This window comes from Histoplasma capsulatum, assembly GCF_000150115.1.
Source record: "Histoplasma capsulatum G186AR genomic scaffold supercont2.13, whole genome shotgun sequence".
Lineage (NCBI taxonomy): Eukaryota > Fungi > Ascomycota > Eurotiomycetes > Onygenales > Ajellomycetaceae > Histoplasma > Histoplasma capsulatum.
In genome coordinates, this window is record NW_025544813.1 from 630,343 (window position 1) to 652,449 (window position 22,107).

The following is a 22,107-nucleotide window of genomic DNA, read 5'->3' on the forward strand; positions in this document are numbered from 1 at the left end:
ATACGTCCCTTTCGTTTTATTTTATTTTCCTCCTCAAAAAATGAATCGCCAATCCCTTTCTAATTTACCTAATATATCCTCGACCATCCTAACAAGGAGAGGGAAAAGACAGCAACACCCTCACTAACATAACGCTCTCACACAGAGAGAGAGGGGGACAGAGAGAGGGACAGAGAGAAATCCCCCCGAAAATATCCCCGAACATCTCTCTCTTTGTGGGCAGTCATCAAATGCACTGCCTGCATGACACTAATCACGGCCGAAGAAGGATTGCAGCAAGCCCCCGGGGATTATTATTAATAATTGCACCCACACCCAGCACTGTTTTTATGACAGAGCGATATTCTTGAAGCTACAGAGAGAGCCGCAGAAGGGATGATGGGCTCCAGGTATAGTAGGTAGTGGGGTGGGAAGAGGGGCCGGGCCGGGGTACCTCAAGCGGGCGCATTTGCAGCAGAGCAGGACTGTCTCTCTAAACCCTAACCGCCGGGACCCTTCTCCTCTTCTCTCCCCTGCTTCCTCACAGAGACGAGAGGCGACAGAATATTACAACTACCATGTTGGATACTGCAGTCAGGCAGTGCCGCCTTCGTATGATGTGAGCGTTGGAGCCGGGTGGTGGGGGGGGGGATACCGATGTAGCCCGTTGCCACCCTCTGGAGAAAGAATATGCATTGATGATGGATTTGGAGGTTTTCCTTTTTCCTAAATCTATTTATTTGATTTTATTTGATTTTATTTTTTTAAAAATATTTCTTCGTTCTTCAGCCTCCAACTAACAGGACAGACAGCACTACTCTGGTGGGTAAGCTTAACTCACCTCCCCCCTAGGCTGACAAGGGCGTGAAACGGTGGGTGTGTTCGAGGCCATGCAGATCATTTCAGCGCGTGTTCGTTCCCCCCTCCTCTCTTCCTTGTCATTCTCGCAGCCTCGAGCAGGAAGCAGCGCGCAGTGACAGACCACATGCAGCGAGACCGGAGCAGGGAGAACAGCGAACAGCGACTCAGAGCAACAGCTGTCCCCCTCATCCTCCTTTTTCTGCTGGTCGGAAGGAGGGGCACAACACACAAGCTCCCACCAGGCGGCCAATGCCATCCGTCGCCCAATACTAATTAATAATGACCACTAACACACAGGGTATCACACACCGGCATTGTCAACCTAACCTGTTCTGCCATCTGTGTTGACTGGGTTATCTGATAATCTCTGTTCCTCCTCCCGCTTGGAGCAAGCTGAACACACTGAACACACCAAGCACACCGAGAGTAGACCCTGAGCAGCCTGAGCACGCTTGCCTGGAGGCCTCAAAGGTGGGAGTGCCAAGTCCGTACTAACCCCGATCCAGCTAGCGGCTGCAGGCGCGGGCCCCAGCCCCGGCCCAACCGGGACTAGCGCATCCATTGCCCGTTTAGTCAGGTTTTTCGCTCGCTGAATTTCGAGAAAGAGTTGAGTTCTGCCAGCCCAGACTTCCTCCTCTGCTTCCTGCTTCTGTCCATGTCCACTGTCCTCCTACCTAACACCTCTCCCGCTTCAACTACTCTCCTCCTCCTCCTCCGTCCTCCGCGATCCATGGCTCACGCTCCCTCCCCGCCGTCTTCCTCCTCCTTTTCCGTTCTGGTCTGATTCTATCTGCCGCCACCGCCCGACCGCCCGACCGCCCTACCGCCCTACCGCCTGCTCCTCCCACTCCTATCTTGCTCCCTCCCGCCGCCTGCCCGGCTCCCCCGTTTCATCTTCCTCTCCTCTCCACGCCATCCTCCCATCTCCTGTCCTTCGACCATCAACACACACACTCTCTCTCTCCCGCGAGGATACTCTCCCTTCTCTCCTTCTTGCCGTCTATCCTCGATTCCGCCTCTTCTTTCAAATGCGCGCCATCTCCTGCCTTCCGTCTCCTCCATTTCCCTTCCTTCTCAACTAGTTAGTCGTCGACGTGGCCTCCTCCAGGTATCTTACGACCGTTCCCTTCCGCCTACAATCTCCTCGATAATTCTTTTCCATCGCGAGTGTGTCCCGTTCATTCGTATATTTTTCGTCACTCGAATCATCGAAAATCCATCGAAAAATTCATGGTTTTCCATCGTTTTTAGCCACCCAAAAAAGTCAATCTTCATTCCTGGGACACATAATAACTTTTTTTTTTCCCTCGATCTCTTTTGCCTCCCCAACCCCCCCGGTCACCCTGAGTGCCCAGCTGGATTTTGTCTTGCTTCTTATCTTCTGATCTCCCTCGATACGTAGACTTGACTTCTCTCATTTCAGTGATTTCAGTGATTTCTGTCTCGTGGTGTAACGGTCCTGGTTGATGACTTGGTTCGTCGATCGGAACCAACACACCAACTGGGAAAATTTGCGCGAGTGGCTTTGGAATCAAAGGACAACATTTTCGCTCCACCACCACCACCTCTTCTTACTCCCCCCCATCAGACTTCCATCACCCACAGTTCCCATCCGATCGAGGGATCGTTGCTTGAGCACCAACATCGTGTTCTGGGGGAGGTACGCTGTCAGATTATGACAGATACCTCCTCTCCCGCAGCCACGCATTCGACAGCCAACCCTGCCCCGGTCGCCGTTCCGCCGCTCCCCTCTCCTGTTGTTCCTTCTCCGGTTCTAAATGGTTCCAATAACGCCGTCGCGCAGCAATCAGGCCAGGATGACGAAGATGAGCCCTATACCATCAAGTGCATATGTACCTTTGAAGACGACGATGGTCACACCGTGTTCTGCGAACGTTGTGAGACTTGGCAACACATCTTATGCTACTACGACGGCGAAGATGTTCCCGAAGTACACAACTGTGCTGATTGCGAACCGAGGCCTCTCGACTCAAAACTTGCCACAGAGCTCCAGAGAAGGCGCAGGGACGAGCAGAGCGATGGCGGTGACCGAAAGAGCAAGCGATCCGGCTCCAAGTCCCATAGGAAGAAGGCTATAGCGGCAAAGGATAACGCCAGTAACAGTAGCACCACCACGACCATCACCACCACGGCCACCACCCTTGTTGCGACCGGTGGTGCTGGCGATCAAACCAACGGCTTCTCCTCCCACGAAAAGGGAGGCCCTCCTCCCGCGAAGAAGTCAAAGACCAGCCATCGCACATCCAACTCTATAACCTCGCTCACGGGCCTTCCTCCTCCACTTGGTTCGGACGGTCGAAAGCGGGCGACGTCAGCGTCAGCGTCAGCCATGAGCCCGACCAAAACCTCCCTCATCCCCAATATCCCCCTCTATTCCCAAGAGTTCCTCCACCTGTACGATCATGACCAGGCGAACGTGGATATCCCTAGCAATCTATTCGATAACCTGAAACTAGCAACCGATCTGTCGTCCTGGGTACAGGATCCTGCCCAGCTTGCCCTTGTTTCCAACGGTCGCTCCGCGAATGAAGTCTTTATGTATTTGGATCGTCCACTCGACCCTTCGCAGTGGCCAGTCCTCTCCAAACAAGTCATGACTGACAACAGCGTTGAATATGACAAACGGCACCCTACATGGCGGTTCCTGACTGTGGAAAACGATGTCCATAAGGATGAGATCATTGGAGAAGTGAAGGGGAAAGTCGGCCATTTCCGCGATTATTGCCTTGACCCGAATAGCCGTTGGCAGGAGCTGCGCCATCCCGAGCCCTTCGTGTTCTTCCACCCTCAGCTTCCCATATATATCGACAGTCGCAAAGAAGGCTCTCAGTTACGCTATGTTCGACGGTCGTGTCGCCCAAATGTCACTATGAAAACCGTCATCACGAATAACATCGAATACCATTTCTGCTTTGTGGCGAACCAGGATATTTCCGCCAAATCGGAAATAACAACCTCTTGGTACCTCGACCCGCAAATGTTTCCCTCCAACAATGGCTTTGTGAAACAGGAAGGGTCCAACGATGGCATCTCTGACGCTGCTGCGATCTCGATAAGCAATGTTCTAGCAAATTTTGGTGGCTGTGCCTGTGACTCTTCGCGAACCTGTCGTCTGGCGAAAATCGACTGTCGACGACCTCCAAAGAGCGCGGAACCTTCCTCGAAACAGGCAAATGGGAGACGGAAAAAGAGCAAGGCTAAAAATACAATATCTCCCGTGAATACTGGCCAAGCCAACAACAGTCGAGCTGCGAGCGAAACCGTTAAGGCCCAAGTGGATGACGATCAAGGGGAGTCTCGGTCAAGGTCTACATCAAATCGCCCGCGAAGTCGAGATCTAACCCCAACAGCGCATAGTCCCGCCGACCCTCTAGGCTCGATGTCTGGAGAACTTTCTGCACGAGAGAAAAGGAAGATTGCGGCAGCCGAGAAGAAATTCGAGCAGCTTGAACATGAGCAGCAACAGCCTCCGAGGAAGAAAAAGCGATCTATTGGTACCTCTGCGGGTACTACTGCTACGACAGGCGTAAGTTCCCGTATTCTCTGTAAAATCGGTAACAACGGACACTCGTTAACCTTTAACTATAAAAACAGGCTTCACAATCGCTCCAAAAACCTCTACGCATAGACACTACAACGGCTGCTCATCGATTTTCTACTTCTCCCCGGAAACGCTCACCTGCGTCTGGTGCCCCAGGCTCAAAGTCACAAACTCAAAAGAAGGTATCGAGATCAAACACACCCATGGTCGGCTCCCCCCTTCGCCGCCCACACTATGTCGACTCGGAAATGCAGACCGAACCAGACGAGAATGATCCGGACTTCATACCACCCAAACCTCCACGGCGAACTAGCTTCGTTCCTTTGAAAACACGGCTTTTTAAACGGTGTCATGAAGACTTACTGCGGCTTCGGCAAATGGCCAACCAAACAAATGCATCGCCAGGATGTATTAACAACAACACCACCACCACCACCACCACCACGCCTTCGATACCAGACGCGCACTCTGCCGTCACCAGCTCTCCTCTGCACACTCGGGAAGATGTCGACATGGAGGACGCAGATCCGCCCATAACGCCACCCAAGACTGCTCAACATGCTATGGTCCCACCGTCACCTGGTACATCAACCGCATTGTCTTCTTTGCATATATCCTCTGACGCTTCACCCAACAAATCACCTCACCCGTTGCCATCAACCGTTGCTCATAATTTCCCGGTGCCGCGTAAACCGCCAGACAGACTACGTAGAGGAGACCTACGAGTTCAATTACGTCCTACACCTCCTTTCACCTCATCACCTCCCAACCCGACGATGACGCCCGTCTCTAGCTATCCCAGTCCGTCAACAAACACCCCAAATTCCTCAACGCCAACCCTCCCAACCCAATCTCCACACATGTTGGCCAAATCTACTCCCACTCCCACAGCTACCACCCCTACAAGCACATACCACTCAACACCTGGATTACCTCCAGCCTCCAGTACCACCGCTCCTAGTCCCGTGAAGAAAAAGCTTAGCCTGGGCGATTATATGAGCCGGCGCGGTACGATGACGTTAACGACGCCGACGACTGAGAAGCCGCAGCCTCCTTTGTTTTCGGCGGGTCAAGGATTATCGACGCCACAGCAGCAGCAGCAGCAGCAGCAGCCACATCAGGGAGGCAATAATGGCCAGACTCAGAATCAAAATCAAGATCAGAGTCCCATGGATAAAGATAAAGACAAGGTTATGGCTTCGGTGGATAGAAAAGGCGGTTTAGGTGGTGGCGGCACGACTCAAGATGTAGTTATGCAGGAAGCGGGGGCGGATACTTCGTCTGCTCCTTCTACTTCTGCTGGCGGTGGTGTCGGTGTCAGTTCCAGTCTACTGGCGTCGCCGACTATGATGACTCCAACTGCCCCTACACCTACTGCGTCGTTGCATGGTGGGAATCATGGTTTTAATAACAATAACGTTGGTGCTACTACTACTCCTAGTGGTGCGATGGGATCAAGGGACCCAAGGCTACAGCATCATTCCCGATAAAGGTTTATGGGGTTTATTTGCTTTATTTTTGTCATGGTTACCTTTTTCTTCTCTCTTCTTGTTCTTAAATAATTCAAATCACCATCATTATTTTTGTTCTTTTATTTTTCTTTATTATTTTATTTTTTTTTTTTAATTCTGTCAGCTTTTTTTCCCTTTTCGTTGTCTGGTTTCTTGAATGGGCTGGGCTTTCTTTGTTTGGGCCGGAGGAGTTTGTTTTCCTTTTTCTTTTTTTTTCTTCTTCTTTTTCTTTCTCGTGCTTGTTTTTTTAGGTAGCTAGCTAGTTATTATTATTCTAGTTGTTGATGTTGAGTTGAGAGGAAAGGTTTTTATCCTTCTTTCTTCTTTCTTTTCCAAAGACAAAAAATATTTTGTCAACTACTTCCACATATTACATACGTATAACATCTCTCCCCTCCGTTCTTCCTCAGCTATCAATCAGATCAGGCTGTTACGAACGAACGAACGAACGTATGTATGTATGTGGTTGCCGTAGCTCTAGCAGCTCCCCGCCTCGTCGCTCTTTTGGTAATCTCTCCTCTTTCTCTCCTTTCATCGAACTCTTCCTTTCCTTGTTCCCTCCGTGGACGACCCGACGACCCGTGGATTGAATATGACAATATACCATGCATAACATAACATACTATACATGTAGGGTAAGTACCAGTAACTGATTGATTTTTTTTATGAGGATGGAAAGGAGAGAGGATCCGGTGAGGGTATGCCAGGGCCTGCTGGTTATCATGTGTGTCTGTGTGTGGCTGTGCTGCACGAGGCGGCGTCCATATATATAATATAATTAATCGGTGGAGAATAACTCGTAGATTAAACGCTGCGAATGATAATAAATGCTCGATATAGTTAGGTATGCATTTATTATTATCATTAACTAGCTAATCAATAGTATTAATTTGAATAGGAAAGACGATTGATGGACGGGCACTTCACCTACTGCGTAAAAATCTACCGTGAGGAGGCATGATCAATAGCACTGTATTAGTACTGGTACACACCCCGGAATACAAACTCACACAATGCAGTGATATAAATCACATTTCTCAGGCCCAGGGCCTCCTCAAATAACCCTAACCCTCAATCCCTAACCCCTAACACTAGCCCCCGGGTGGTGAGCGCGCATCGAGCGTAATGTGATTTGTTTTAGAAAACGTGTGATGGGAGATGGCGTAAAAAAGTTGAGCCTACATTTTAAAAACCATTCAACTTTTGTAAAACCAGGTATTCGGTTGAACCGGAACCTATTGATTGGCTAGTTTTAGTTTATGCCTCATATGACAATATCACATACTACTGGGCAGATCCCCAGCGCCGGCCACATCAATCAAGCAATGTACTGTACATATATAGTTATTATTTGTGTTTAATGTTTCCTCTGCCTTTTTACCGTATGGGGTTAGTTAGGTCCGCCCATGTTCTTCCTATCTCGGTGCATATTATTGATACATTGTTCCCTTCATTCCCTTCACTCCTTTTGTCAAACGGTCAGTCCGTTAAGCCAGCCAGCCAAACCTAAGGAAACAATATGTCCTAATTCTGTAGAGCCGTCGTTTCTTGCCCATAATTGGTCACGCTCGTCGATTATCTTCTCAATGTACTGTCCAGCGGCGCTAAGATGAAGAATAATAGCGATTGACCGATGGAGCGCGAGTAGTTCTGGGGATGGGGGATCGATTGTGTGATTTGGCGAGAGGAGTAGAGTTCGCGTCACTGGGAGTCTGAACTGGCGTGAGGATAAACGGTTGAAAGAACGGATTGTGTAAGTGTGTCTAGAATCAGCCGAGTAGTCATCCATGGATTCAAAATACATGTCGAACCTGCCAAAGAATGAATGAGCTTCAGTTGTCAAGGTAAGTGCATTGCTCGGTCGGTCGACATTCGGGCCCTCAATCAGATGAATGATTCCTGGGTTGAACATGTTGAGTATTGAAAGAGCCGTTTTCTTAGATTCGTTCTACAAGAAGTTAAAATCAAGTCACAAGATTTCAACCTGGAGCATGAATTTTCACATACTAGCTGTGGCTTGCCATCAACGGTTGTTGCTGACATGATAGAATGAGGGATAATATGTGCAACCTCAAGCAATGCAAACTCTTCATGCTCCAAAGGCACGCCATCATCGTCTTTGAAATTTGAAGGGTCCTGCTTCTCTCTCTCTATAGCCTCATCTAGGTTGAACGCCCGTGTAACCACACATCGGTTATGATCCCGAGCCAGGCAATCACGTCTGAGCGTGGATAATCTTGCAGGTGTTCCAACAACATTTTCAATTGGAGGAGCTGATAAACTGGCTGGGGTTGGCTGCGGTGTCTTTGTTCCCACTGCCTTCACTAAATCAACTATGTGAGTAAAGAAAGCATAGGAAAACTGGAAATAAGTGTATGTACAGTACATACTTGGAAGAAAGAAGTTATCAAAAAGATACTCTGCAAAGGAATCCATCATCATTTCTGCCTCCCTCTTCCTCTCTAGTATAGTTTGGGAACTAAAACCGAGAAATTTGGATAGGCCATGTTCAAATGTTGGTTTTTGTCCTTGGCTTTGATCTGGGAGACCATCAAAGTAGGTAAATATCTGTTGTAGAAACACATTTTTTGATCGGCAATGCTCATACGTCAGACGGACCAGGGTGACCCTCTTGTAGGGTTTGCTCCTCTGTATTGGTTCGCAGTGAGCAATGAGTTGGTTGAAGATGCTATCAGCCTGAACCTGCTCAGCTGGAGTCAACGGTGGTGCAGTAAAATCAAGGACTTGCTCTAGCGATGTCCGATGTCGATGATGAGCAGTCGACTCACTACTGGCACCAGGCAGTGGGAAGGAAAAGGATGCCATGGGTTTTCGAGGGCGCTGGCAGAAGCTATTAAGGCGAGCGAGCAACGGTAAGTCCGCTATTATGAGGAGATAATGAGCGGGAGTAACAACCAAACCTCGCAGTGTGATGGGAAGTTGAGGTCGTGATGTTAAGAAGAGGCAAGAAAGCGCAGATTACATAATCCGTGATCCATCTCTGTTGAGTTTCTCAACTCAGCTCCGACACACAGCAACATTGCATATACGCGACTGGATACCCATATACCACTACAATCTACGTTGACCCGAACCGAATTGAAGGCCGGCCACGAAGTTCATATAAATAAAAGCACGCGGATCTCTGGCCAGAACTACAAAGCTGTCGACCTCAGCACACCTCACGCGCCAGGTCGCCGACGACCACATCTACCACAATGGCAACACAACCAACAAATCCCACCATAACTGACCCTCTCCTCTCCCTCCGCGGTGCTCTCTCCTTATCTGTGTCATCATCTGGCCAACCAGTCCTCCTCACCTCCGCTACACCTACAGACACGACTACAGACCTTACAGTGGCTACACATCTCTACCTCCCTGCCATATCACAATGCATCCCGCTCTCAACACCCACCCGCTTCATCTCCGTCGCCGCGGGGAATATCCCCATAGATCTGCGCAGTATATACTTTGCCTGGCTGAAAAAGGATGTGGCGATTCCGGAGTATATTGCGAGTGCGCAGGCGGTTAATGAAGGCATTGAAGAGCGGCGGAAAAGGGACGGGAAGAAAGGGGAGGAGGTGGTGGACAAGGTGCTGAATTTGGTATTTGTGGAAAGGCTGGATCTTATTACGTGGTTGGAAGGCGCTTCAGAGGATAGTGAATACATTCGTCCGTTAGAGGGCGTGGGTGTGGGTGGTTCGGCCGTGGGACAAGTTGGGGCGGGCACTGCGGGTGCGGGTGCGGGTGTTGGTGTCGCTGCGCGCGCGGCGGAGAGTTCGACCAAGGTTGCATCGGGGACTGTTGGGGGGGCATCGGCTGTTTCTGGTGCTGGTATTGGGGGCAGGCCGGTTCGAACTGTTGACCCGCGCTTGCAGGAGATTTATAACGGGGAACGTAAAATGGGAGATCGGAACAGCGTCCTGAGGGGGATCAAGCCTACGGTGGGTTATATTCTCTCTTTCTTTTTTTTCTTCGTTCTATTTTTTTCAAATTGCTTTTAACTCCGGCACTGATAATTCCCCATTCCCATCGCAGGACTTCTCCCATGTGCGAAAAACCGCCGAGATGTTCCTGGGCCGCAATCGCTCGCGCCCAGGCCAACATGCACAAGCAAACATGGCAAAGCCGGGCATGAAAGCCGCATCGACATCTATGCCCAGCGGCGCGTCTCTAATCAAACAGCCCGCCCCGCCCTCCTCTACAAACTCCTCCTCCTCCCGCCCATACCCCATCATCCTCCTTTCCCCCTCCGCCTCCTCCCTCCTCCGAATGTCAAACATCAAATCCTTCCTCGAAGACGGTGTCTATGTGCCACCAGACCACCCCACCCTCGCGACCTCCACAGCCTCCAACCTCCTCCACATCCTCCGCACCCTCCAAACCATCCCCAACCCCTCCTCAAACAGCAGCGGCACAAAGCCGCCCTCCACCTCCTCCACCCCTGGCGCCAGCAATCACGCCCACCACAAACCCACCCGCTTCATCCTCGTCGACAGCCCCGCGGACTTCAGGCCCGATTACTGGAACCGCGTCGTCGCCGTCTTCACCACCGGCCAGACGTGGCAGTTTAAGTCATACAAATGGTCGTCGCCGCCGGAATTGTTCAAGCACGCCACGGGCATTTATGTCGGGTGGAGGGGGGAGGAGGTGCCGCGGGAGGTGAAGGGGTGGGGCCGCGGCGTGAAGAGTTTTGCCATTGATCGTTGGGATGAGAAGAGTGCGAATCTTGCTGCGGGCGCCGGTGCTGGTGCTGGTGCTGGTGCTGGTGCTGGTAATGTGGGAGGTGCTTCTGGTGGTGCTGGCGCTGGCGCTGCGGCTGTTGGGTCTAGTGGGCGCTGGAGGGATAGGGGGGTTGTGGAGGGGATTTGGATGGCGATTGAGGAAGGGATGAGAGTCAGGGGGTGGGGTGGGGGAAAGTGATTCTCCTTTTTTTCGTCTCGTTTCACTGAAGCATTTAATTCGCTTTTTCTAAGATCTTTGTACCATTATACCATGAAATTGTCATAATTCCAACCCTGTCCCGTTGTTGGTTTTCTCACTGGACCCTTCTTTGTTCCTTCCCTCCTACATTTTGTCTTTTTTTTTTCTGCTTTTGTTTCAGGGGTTCATAAATAACCTGTATTAGATAGCTAGACGATAATAAAGCGGATATACAGTCCTTATATACAGTCCGTAGCCTTTTTTCCCCCAACTAACCGCAATCGATGCCATTTTATTCATTAGCAGCTTAAATTATAGATATATATAAAGGGAAAGATGCAATAGAACCAAATCCTGAAGGCATCTTGCATCTTGGACAGGCATTGTAGCTAGCGGTGGAAGTAAGTCATATTCGTATTCACAAACCACCTTTGACTCCGGGTCCATGCTTTGGTAATATGTAACTATATATGATAGTTAGGTAATATAGCGCGAGATGATATGGTATAGTAGTAAGTAGTATGTCAGAAATACGAGAAAATGCGTAGAAAATGGGAAATAAAGTAAATAAATCAATGAACACGGCTGTAAAATCAAAGCCAAAAACAATACATGGTTTAAGCACCGCGCTTCAGAAATGATGCGAGAAGATAAAACGGAGAAGTTGATATCACGATATCTAGCATCGATAATGAATGGATAAAGACATATATAGGTGGAGAAAGGAGAAAAGGATAGGTTTATCAAAATATAAATAGTTTAAGTAGGTAGAAAAAGGAAGAATGAGAGAGAAAACAGAAATTAAATCAACAAAGCCAATATTATATGTAGATGGTGATATCAGATATAATAGCGCAAAATATATAAATAAATAAACAAATAGTAGATGAAACGATGGAGGAAGATAAAAAGCGATATTCATGCCATGCGCAGATGTGACAAAAAGTGACAAAATGACAACCAATGACCATGAAACGATGTGATGATAGAGAAGGGAAAAAGATTCAAAAAGGCATACATTAAAAAAGAATCCCCCGCCCTCCCCAAAAGTATCTTTCACATAGAAAGAAATATATGAGAAAAGAAAAGACGAAAAGAAATGAACTCCCAATATGCTGAATCGATGGGGAAAAAGAAAGGAAGAAATATTGGGGTCAATTATGACTATGACCAACCAAGAAGAGAGAAAATAGAAGATAGACAAAAATGTATGTATATAGAGAGATAGAGATATATATCGTTTTCAAATCAATCATCCGCTGGAGACCAGTTAAAAAAATGGAAATGGCCCAAGACGGGAAGGAGGGGTGGGAAGGAAACGACGCTATGAAAGAAAATTTATTACACGGTGAGATAGAAAGAGAGGAGCGTGAACCATGTGTTTTGGTTTTCTTTTTGTTCTTTTTTCATTTTTTTATTGTTGATTTCTTTGCTTTCATTCATTCGACTCGTTTCGCTTCGTTTCGGTTCTTTTTTCCCGCTTGTTCGCTTTATAGAGTTTTTTTTTTTTTGTCTTGTTGAGACATGGCGATGAATGAGACATCGTAATCTGGAACTTGGACAATAGTACGGGGTGGGCTGGGATTTATTTTATTTTTCTCTTTTCGGGGAACCACTGTATGAACGGTTCTAAAATTGAAAACGGTGGGAAGACGGCTGATTGTTGACCGAAAAAATCCAGGACACCGGATATGGATGCAAACAAGGCGGGAGAGAGGGGAGTTGGCGGGTCTTACAAAATATATCGGTCGATCTTGAAAAAACTTTACGATCTGGTGGACCGGCTCATGGAGCGTTCTGGAATAGGGGCGGCACCCGGCAAGTTCGACTTTCCAGGGATGTTGGGATCGAAATCATGTTCCTGCAAAACGACAGCATATTTTGGATCTCGGACGAATTTTGGGACGGAGTCCTGCATCGAATCAAGTTTTAATTTTACTTAGTCTTTCGGTTACAAGAAAAAGAAAGCCTGAAAGCGAAGGTCGGGAGAGAGAGCAACAGAGCATCCCAGCCCCCCCCAAACAACAACAACAAAAAAAAAAAAGGGTGCTTACGCTTGACATGAGTTTGAAGACGGAAACCTGAGCAAGTTCGAAGAGGCTGACGACTTCAGTCAAGCTTTTGAGCATAGAGGCATCATCTCCAACGGCTCGCGTCATACGGCTGGCGAGGCTATTCCGTAGAGCGTGTTCAATATTGAGTTCACAAGGAGACCCAGGGGCAAGGAAGGCGTTGTATAAGCCTGCAATCTTTGTAAGTTTACTGAAAATGTGTTGATACGCACGAAACCACGAATTGAAAAAAAAAAAAAGTCAAAGTGATGAGAATACTACAGAAATAATAAGAAAACATAACTAAACATTATAAACTCACCATATGCACTAGCAAGAGTTTCTCGAACGGCATCCATCTTCGCAAATGCACCAGCCTTTTCTTGCTGGTGGTAAGTTGTTGTAAACTCGGAAACGTCAAGATAAAAAGACAGGTTCTCCTCGCAAAGGGAATAACGCAGGAATTCCCTGAACAGTAATCGCAACGCAGGATCTTGCAAGATGTTATTCAAACGGGCGTTGTTCGAATCTCGGGGTGCAGCGCGGCCGTCGAAAGTCGTGACCAGCGGCTTTTCTCTCGCGATCCATCCACAGATCCGTTGCCCTCGTTCAGTCAGCGCATAGATAGAATACTTGGTGGGTTGGAAAGCTGCCGCGTCTGGGTTATTTTGGACATAATTCTTGTCCTCAAAGGCAGAGTACGTCAACCCGTGTTTAACAAACAAGGCTGCAATCTCGACTGTTTCTCGACGGTCTATCGTGGTGCAGCAGTCCATCAGCCAATCCACCGCTGCTTTCCCGGTAAAGGAATTCTGAATGACTTTATCTCCGACTTTCCTTTCTTTCGCCATTTTCACGCCGACAAGTCCGTTGGTGTAGTCACTGACGGAGTCCGAATCCGAAGTCGAAGCGGACGACTTGATATTAGGGCCGTCCTGCCCCGCAAACCGACGGAAAATAACCTCGATTGTGGCACGGTCGTGAGATATTTGATCATTAGAATTTTCCCGTTCTAATATAACCAGCTGCATGGTATTTCTGGGAGATTCGAGTACATCCATGATGTGCCTGGCAGTGATGCCGTTTCTCTGGCAAAATCGCTGCAGGATGTGAATTCCCTTCGGGGTCAAGTGAAAAAGCGCGCCCTTGAGGGGGAATTGATTGCTTATCCTTCCATCTACTGGCTCGATGAATCTAGCATCTACAAACCGCTGACATACGGAACGGGCCATTTCTTTCGCCATGGAAAATGTCGTAGTTGTAGTGGTTGTGACAATGCGTGAGGGATCTTTAGGGTCTGGCATACGATTCGATTGTGAGAACTTTAGGGAACCGAGATTGTTGATGGCCTCCTCTGACGTAAAAGTGTGGTCAAATTTTGAGAAATTCCACGATGAGTCTCGAGTTTCAGACTGACTATCAGCGTCGAGAAGAGGTCTTTAAAATCTCTGGTGAACGGCCGATCATTGCTGGTCATTCGCAGCAAGCGCGAAGAAGTTTGGTGCATCTTGCCACTTGACATGGCCGGATCCGAATCGTCTTCAGGTGCAGAAGGGCTGTTGAGCAGCGGTGGATTCCTTTGATTACCTTGAAGAGTATATCGTCGAGGCGCAGTAGGTGGGAAGGTCTGTTGGCTAGGAGATGCTACGGTACTAGGAGTCGTTGGGCGGGAAAGTGTGGTTATGGTGAGGTTGTCAACAGAGCCTCTGCGCAACGAGTGAATTGACAGGCGGAAGTCCTCCGTGTTCACACCGCCAGTACCAGAGCTAGGCCCGCTATCACCGCTTCCTCGACCACCTGCACTACTGTAGCTGTCACTGCTCTGGACGTTGGCTCTATCCTCAAAGACGTTGCAGGAGCTGAACGCAGGAGATGGGGTATTTCGTGCTGGCGGCTTCTGGTAGTTGGTGTGTGACGGGGGATTACGAACAGAGGGGCCTGTTTGTTGCGCGGCAAGGGAAGCTGTGAAGCTATTAAATGCCTGGGAAGTCTTTTCCAAAGCAATTGCAGCGAGAGAGCGGCGACTGGAGCGAGACGCAGAAATGGTAGTTGATGAACGATAGTCAGAGTCGCCTGAAGTTAAATGGATATAGGAGTTGGGAGAAGTGACAAATGTATGATTGGATCCTTCACGGTGCCTGTCGAGAGCAGATAGAGTGCTCATTGAAAGGAGGGTAAAGGACAAAAATGGGGACAAGGAAAGGGGAGGGGAAACCAGTGGTAGTTGTAGCGACGACGGCTTTTGGGTTCAAAGCTGGAGAAGAGGCCAGAAATAAGGCTGGGGGGCCCGGCAGGAATACGGCTTCCACTAACGAGTCAGCCAACCCAAAGTGACAGGAGTTTAAGCGGATAAAAAAGAGAACTGTTTTTTTAGCGGCCCACAGCGCTAAGGAACAGGTTATTTTTTTCACAAAAAGAAAAGTTGGCAAGAAAGGCAAAGCAGGGTAAAGCTGCAAAATAAAATAATCTTAAAAAGAGGGTTATAGGGTATGATGCACTCGGATTGGCACGCCGTTCGGAGGGCACAAGAGGTGGTGGGGCAGAGAAGAGCAGAAATGAGAAGTACGTCGTCCAAAAATGAGGAAATTTGCGGGAGATTGGACCTGAAACACGAGGCTCACCTAAGCTAGCACAGAACAGTGAGGATGGGGATATGGAGCGGGGAGTAAGATCCGTAGGTGCAGTCGACCGAGGTAGGGCAACAGATAATGGATCTTGCGCGATGAATAGAGAATAAAATGATGCAACTGGGTCGCGCCCCGGGATCCAGAAACCGGCAAGGCTTGTGGCCAGTGCAAATCAACGGGTTGAACAATAATAGATATAGATAAGGACATGCAATAATAATGCTGATAATATAACTGAGGATCAATAGCGGAGACTGTCACAATTATAATAATACACCCGTTGACGTTGGTGATGGGTGTGGTATTGCAGTGTCTATCGTCCCCAGACAAGCATGGCGAAATCCAGCAGAAGAGCGTACAGCAGACCAAAGGGTTGTTGTGCCGGCAATCAAGAAGAGTTGTACGGGATTATCTGTTGTGCTTGGTTGAGGATGATATCTGCGCCTTGATATCAGGCTCTTCTTCTTTCGCTTACTTCAGGTGATATGCGGTGATGTACGTGGATATACTATACGTATGCACTCCGTCACGTACGAGCTTGGAAATTAGAATTGATCCCAAGATTGAGCGATGGCGAGGACGGTGGGGAACGGGTTCCAAAGTTGCGGTGATGAACGACCGGGAATCAAAAAAATTCCTAATAATATAGTCAAAAAAATGTGGGGGTTGCCCTGATAATTTTCGTTTCCCCCGATTATAAGAATCACAAGTCCCTCAAAATCAGATACGAAAATAGCAAGATGAAACAAGCAGTCAGGAAGGGGAAAGAAGGAGCAAGAAGAAAGTGTATCTGGGAAAAGGGAAACCCTCGTAGCAAAGTAAGATGCATGCACGCAAACAAAGCCCAATACGCAGAACGATCACCGACAGCGCCGAGCGTTCCCAATAGTCGGCACACAGCGGCACTGAAAAAAACAAAAAAGAAAAAAAAAAGGCAAGCAGCACAGGCGTCACAAACTCACAGCGTCACAGCTGGGCGCCTGCAGATCCTTCGTGGCTTGTAGCGTGGACTTGCCAGGTTGTTGCACGCTACAGATAGCTAGTTTAGCCTGGCTGCACGCTGGCGGTGTCTAGGCGGCCGCTAGTCCGAGACGGCGTGGCCTCAAACTTCAGGCGTTGGCTGCTCGTGGTTAGACCCTGGATGACTTGTGTCCGTCGCAAGGATGTGATTTTGATGAAAAATTTCCCAGCAAATCATGGCGATGTTCTGCAAAAATCAAGTATTAGTGGTTGAAACCCGGAGCCAGCCAGGGACTCGGGGCTCAATTAACCCAAGGCGGCGAACTTCCACCAAGTTTCTGTTCCTTTTTTTCACTCTCTTCTTTTTTTCATTTCCATTCTATCTCCTCCGTAGCGTGGGAGTCGATGTGGGGTCGGCGATATTCTGGCGAGATTCTGATGCGCTAAGCTAGTCGAATGAAGATTTTCTCATCACGAGACGAGTTAAATGTGGAGCGGACGACGACGAAGAAGAAGTATGTCGTCGTTGGAGCTTGTCATTGTCGTCCTCGTCGTGGAGCCATCGGCAGTCCGTCGCAGCCAGCGCATCAGCAGCAACCTCGCTGCGGGCTGTGACTGGGCAGAGCCGCACACGATGCTCCAGGGTCAGAACGTGGCAATCCTGCACTAAACCAGGCTCCACCAGGCAGTTTTCTAGAAAACAGTCCTCGAGTTTATTTACGAATTCCGTCTTGGAAAATCTTTCCTGTTCTTCAGCCGGCATGGGTCACATCGTCAGAGAGGCTTTCCAAGCAACAACCGAAACTCAATATCAAAATACCTTCCCGACAGACTTCAACAACAGACTTCTGGTCCATATCCTCTTCCTGTACCTCCATAGTCCACTTCCACAACAATCCCCGCCACTCCCCGCAACGCTTATTTCTCTCCTCACCGACCGACTTCGACCGATTGGCCCGTCACAAGAATGCCAATGAGTCCACAACACGTGCGCGGCTGGCAAAAAAAAACCCTTTTCGCTTTGGACGATAGCGCGGCTTTTTGCCATATGGGCCCCCTGTTAGCTTACAATGCATGGACTCGTAGCACCCAACTAAGTAACCTAACATCAGTAACTTAACCTAGATAGTCCCCCCAACTCACCAGGCTAACGAACGAATTGACGGGCTAAAGTGACCTTCCACCTGGTCGACTTGCTCAACTACCGTCGAATAATATCCATGGGTTACGGCGGTTGGCCGAAATAAATCCAATCCACCCCTGTCCGCCGTCAGCGCCGCGCCGCGCCGCGTCTTTTGAGGAGGAGAGAGGACAAGATGGAGGAAAATCGACGATTTTCATGAGGTACTAGAACTAAACGAGTCGAGGAAGCGATGAATTGACTTCAAATTCTTTGAACCGAAGTATCTCATGGCGGGCGGTGAAGAGTTTACAGGGGTTGGCTGCGGCAAACGAACGAACCAACCCCCAAACCCAATATCACGAGGCGTGGAAAAAGAAATTCGGGCCCAACTTCCCAAAAGTAGAAGAAGAAGAAGAAAAAAAGTACTCGATCTGGACATGGTTTCAACTCCTTGCCCAAGAAAACAAGGGGTTGCATTCATTGCTTCATTGTTCATTCAAAACACACCGGTACATGAAGCTTAAAACACAGCCCTTCAGGGCTGAAACTGTCCGCCGGTGAAATTGAACGTTATTTTTTTTTTATTTTCCTTCCTTGGAAAAATTTGGTTGAAACTTTCCCCAACTTGGTTGGATCTTCAACCCTTCCCTTCGAACTATACAGATTACAATACGTTTTCATTCATGCATGCATTTATTGATTTTCGCACCACGGAATCGGCATTTCCTCCGCAGACCAGTTCTCGTTATTTTCATTTCTCTTCGAGGAATCATCCCCCCATAGTAGTATATCATTCTGCATAACCATTGCCAGCAGCCCAAAAACTCTCCCTTCCGCTCTCCAGACAGAGGAGGGGTCTGCCTCAAGTAGTACCGAGCTGTTCCTGTTCCTGATGTTATTGTTGAGAACGTATGCATGACTATGTAAGCTGCGGAAGGAATTTAATAACTCAAGCCGAAGCATTCACTCAAACTTCTGAGGCTCCGTTGCTACTGGGCTATCCTAAATGATACAGAAGCTCGTTCTAGATTTTACAAATGGTAGATCAGCTACCAAAAGAGAAAAGAAAAGCAGTGACGAGAAGAGAACATATTATCTTTAAAGAAGGTTTCAAATCTCCTTCGGGTTAATCACTTCACTTCGATACGAGGATTGGCGAGCTTTGCCCAACCGTCCCCCCTCTCCCCTTGGTTGCACTGTACCTTTCTCCAACAGAGCCAAGAAAAGATAATTACCCGCAGAATGTATCGATCAATTGCTCGGCATATCAAGCCATCAAGCAACAGCAAGTGAGCATGGCGTAGTTACATGTCGAACTACGTAATCCTTCATCGCCTTTCGTTTTCGTAATCGGCATTTCCTCACAAAGGGGAAGCTTACCCAATGCTGAAGGCCACCCGCCCTATGAATCATTTAGGCGGTGAGGACACACACACACAGGTACAGGACTGTACGTACATGCATGAGTGGAGTGGAGCCTGTACAGGGCGCGCACACACACACCACACACACATGCAGGCTCCAACGTGAACACAACAGCCTTCATTGTTGATGTGTGTGGGCCGACGACGGCGATCCCTATGAGCTTAATGATGTCGAGCGAAAGGAGATATTGCGCCCGTCCGCGTGGCTAGTCTCCGTGATTACCGATCCTTGCTGTATGGATAAAAAGGCAATATCTTCCAAGACAGTTTAACGAAAGAATGTTGTGAGTGTGTGGGGTTGTCGGGGCTCAAATTTGAGGTTGTTTACTGGGACTTGGCCCCGTGGCATCGCGGCATCATGGCATCATGGCATCATGGCATCATGGCATCATCAATTTATTTTCTCGCCACCTCGCTTTTCTTGACTTGTTAGCGTGTCTTGCGATCCTTCGAGAAGGAATGGAGCCCCGTCGGATGAAGGGGCGGGTCCTCAGAAGGAGCTAGAACTGAGATTGCTCTGAACAAATTGATCGGGGGGCGAGGGCATCATGTGTCCTATCTCGAAGTGGGTCAGTTGAAGTTCTGACATGTAACTTTGTCAGAGAAGGCTTTTTATTATTTATTATTATTATTTTTCTTTTTCTAAAGCGGTATGTAACTCTGCCGAATTACCAACCATTGTTTGATGGGATGGATTGGCGATGGGATTTATTGACGGCTGCCGCAGCCGCATGAGCCCCTTGCAGAAAGCATTCTTCTCCCTCAGGGTTTCACAATTGTCACGACTGAGCGACAGGCTGTCTGAATGACAAACTGCCTTCGAGATGCCGCATACTCCGTGGTGGCAGGGTCGGCTCGGAGACAACTTGGGGCCGACTAGGTTCGATGCTACGACAGAGCATCCAGTAAATTGCAGCGCGGATAAGCCGTGGCTTTTTGTCTCCCCGGAGCAGATTCTATTTTCGTGCCATTGCCGAGAACTGTCGGTCGGCTTTGGGGCTGGGAGGACTGGGAGCCCACGATGCACCCCTGTTCCCCTCCCTGGTCGATTTTGAAGCGAAACCGGGGAGGAAAAGTTGCCCTCTCTTCCAGGCGCCCAGCGATCCTGGTGGAGGATGGCGAGCATGGCCACGCCCTGTCTGTGGTCGTGGACATGGACATGGACACGGACTTGTATGGACGAATGTGCAGGACAAGGTTATTTGGGTGTGGAGATGGTTCGTGTCGAGCCAATAATCGAGACAAATATCAGCTGTGGTAGAAATGGAAAATATGATATTCTGCAGCCATTCGCAGGGATGGTGGTGAAATGTGGGGGTTGCACATCAGCAGCAGGAGTTTCAAGAGCATCATCATTCATGTCTTGACTCGTGAGTGAGCTTCTTTTCCCGAATGGGATGATGACCAGAAATATTACTACAGAATTCTACATCGGCAGTGAAATACATTTTCCAAGGGCGTTGACGGTAATTAATTTCATTGTTATTCTCAACTTGAGCATCATCGACCCAGAGCTATCTCAACAAGACACTCATTCGCTGAGAAACCCCCTTGATCCTGGAACTCGCGTGCAGCACACTCAGATTGCGACTGGTTTGGCTTGGATAGGCGGCCATTTGTGAAGTTTGTGGACGAGACATACTGCCAAAGAGGGAACCGGGGAGCCATTGGACAATATCGACCTTCATTGCCTTTCAACCAAGCCACTTCCAAGACCCTTCCGCTGTCCACAGCCCGTGCCGTTCTGGTTATCTATCCCATGGCCTGGAATGCTGGATTTGGCAACAAGAACAGCGATTATGATGATTATTGCAATCCCAGCCAATACAACCTACCGCCACGTGGAAAGCATGAAAGCCACGTTGCACAGGACATACATGCACGGAGAACCCCGTTCGATGTTTGCTTTGGCTTTCTGTGTTTCTTCTTTGGGCACGGTCTGATTGGAAACAGGAGCAAGGGAAAAAAAAGAAAAAAGAAAAAAAAAAAGCAAACTCAACCTTCTTCTGCATGCAACACGAGTAGGGTTCGATATTTTGCCTTGGTTAAGTGTTGCCATTCGCAGAGAAAAAACAAAAAAACAAAACAAACCTTCTGGATCCTGAGATCTGACCGCCGTTTCGCCCCCGTTTTCTGTTTGCTCTTTTGCAACCTGAACTGGCCTGGGTTTCCCTTTTTTGGCATCTCACTGGAAGCTAGTCAAAAAAAGGAAGAAAATAAGGTCGTGCCCTGCCACACGCTCTAAACATCAGGTTTAGTTGTTTCTTTTTCTTCTCTCCTTGGGCCCTGAGTTCAAGGTTATTTGTCCCTTTCAAGGGCGGCCGCAAGACCGTCGATTACTTGCTATGAGCTTCTTCTCCACCAATTCAGAACTGCATATCCCCCCGTGTGCCGAACAGTTCCAAACTCTCGAGAAAATGACTTTCGCTTGAAAGCAGAACCCTCTCAGAGGTCTCTGGTGGACGAGCACAACCACTGTGGAGTCGAAACCTCCCCATCAAGGTTTGGAGAACTACACAACCAGCCAGCCTTAAGCCGTTCCCACGATGGATGGCCTTCACGCATGGATGTGGCTCCGGACATCCGGAGGAGAGACCCTCCGCGGTTTTCCTTATTTTGCGGGAGAGGGCTGGGCTCATGATTCTTGGAATTTGTAAAAATGCGCTGCCGACAAAACTATCATTGGCAGGAGGAAGAGTATAAATCCATTACCTGTGCACGGTATACGCCCAATTGGAAAGAAGGCGGCAATCCTATATGACCCATCACAATAATGATGGTGGTCGATGATGATACTAGTACTTATCGATATTTCCTGCGCTGGAAGGAAGAGGAGAGGTCAGTGAGCCCCTTTCTCTCAGTAATGCCGAAAATGCAGGGTCCCCCAGGATCCAGCCCAACAATAATCTATGGATGGTTGATTAGCGGCCTTTTCGGGGCATTTTCTCGACACTAACTATCCGACACGCTCCTGCGTTGCAAAAAGGCACAAAAAGCAAAGGGCGGATGTATTTTTACCTCGGTGTATATATAAATCAACCCACGTGGCAACGCCGCATCCCATGCATTCACAATACCTGGCA

At 48.6% G+C, this 22,107-nt stretch overlaps 7 protein-coding genes across 7 annotated transcripts; 3 read left to right on the plus strand and 4 right to left on the minus strand.

Annotated features, from left to right (window-relative positions):
• Nucleotides 1-479: 479 nt before the first annotated feature.
• HCBG_08172 (uncharacterized protein) lies at nt 480-1,402 on the minus strand (the record flags this gene model as incomplete). The annotated part of the gene is made up of 3 exons (XM_045435221.1): nt 480-587; nt 821-1,126; nt 1,253-1,402. The coding sequence occupies 3 exons, from the start codon at nt 1,400-1,402 to the stop codon at nt 480-482; spliced, it is 564 nt and encodes a 187-aa protein (XP_045284527.1).
• Nucleotides 1,403-2,515: 1,113 nt separating this feature from the next.
• On the plus strand, nt 2,516-5,974 carry HCBG_08173 (uncharacterized protein; the record flags this gene model as incomplete). The annotated part of the gene is made up of 2 exons (XM_045435222.1): nt 2,516-4,387; nt 4,456-5,974. 2 exons carry the CDS (start codon nt 2,516-2,518, stop codon nt 5,890-5,892), a joined length of 3,309 nt encoding a protein of 1,102 aa, XP_045284528.1.
• Nucleotides 5,975-7,098: 1,124 nt separating this feature from the next.
• On the minus strand, nt 7,099-8,739 carry HCBG_08174 (uncharacterized protein; the record flags this gene model as incomplete). The annotated part of the gene is made up of 5 exons (XM_045435223.1): nt 7,099-7,148; nt 7,199-7,243; nt 7,420-7,861; nt 7,921-8,246; nt 8,304-8,739. The coding sequence occupies 5 exons, from the start codon at nt 8,737-8,739 to the stop codon at nt 7,099-7,101; spliced, it is 1,299 nt and encodes a 432-aa protein (XP_045284529.1).
• A 253-nt stretch (nt 8,740-8,992) lies between these two features.
• HCBG_08175 (uncharacterized protein) lies at nt 8,993-11,077 on the plus strand (the record flags this gene model as incomplete). Its single annotated transcript, XM_045435224.1, has 2 exons — nt 8,993-9,860; nt 9,955-11,077. 2 exons carry the CDS (start codon nt 9,132-9,134, stop codon nt 10,837-10,839), a joined length of 1,614 nt encoding a protein of 537 aa, XP_045284530.1.
• Nucleotides 11,078-12,604: 1,527 nt separating this feature from the next.
• On the minus strand, nt 12,605-15,054 carry HCBG_08176 (developmental regulator flbA; the record flags this gene model as incomplete). Its single annotated transcript, XM_045435225.1, has 4 exons — nt 12,605-12,751; nt 12,894-13,081; nt 13,213-14,244; nt 14,304-15,054. The coding sequence occupies 4 exons, from the start codon at nt 15,052-15,054 to the stop codon at nt 12,605-12,607; spliced, it is 2,118 nt and encodes a 705-aa protein (XP_045284531.1).
• Nucleotides 15,055-16,994: 1,940 nt separating this feature from the next.
• Nucleotides 16,995-17,724, plus strand: HCBG_08177 (uncharacterized protein; the record flags this gene model as incomplete). The annotated part of the gene is made up of 3 exons (XM_045435226.1): nt 16,995-17,121; nt 17,175-17,465; nt 17,651-17,724. 3 exons carry the CDS (start codon nt 16,995-16,997, stop codon nt 17,722-17,724), a joined length of 492 nt encoding a protein of 163 aa, XP_045284532.1.
• Nucleotides 17,725-19,524: 1,800 nt separating this feature from the next.
• Nucleotides 19,525-21,663, minus strand: HCBG_08178 (uncharacterized protein; the record flags this gene model as incomplete). The annotated part of the gene is made up of 6 exons (XM_045435227.1): nt 19,525-19,632; nt 19,701-20,194; nt 20,572-20,768; nt 20,902-20,963; nt 21,116-21,219; nt 21,447-21,663. 6 exons carry the CDS (start codon nt 21,661-21,663, stop codon nt 19,525-19,527), a joined length of 1,182 nt encoding a protein of 393 aa, XP_045284533.1.
• Between the last annotated feature and the right edge of the window lie 444 nt (nt 21,664-22,107).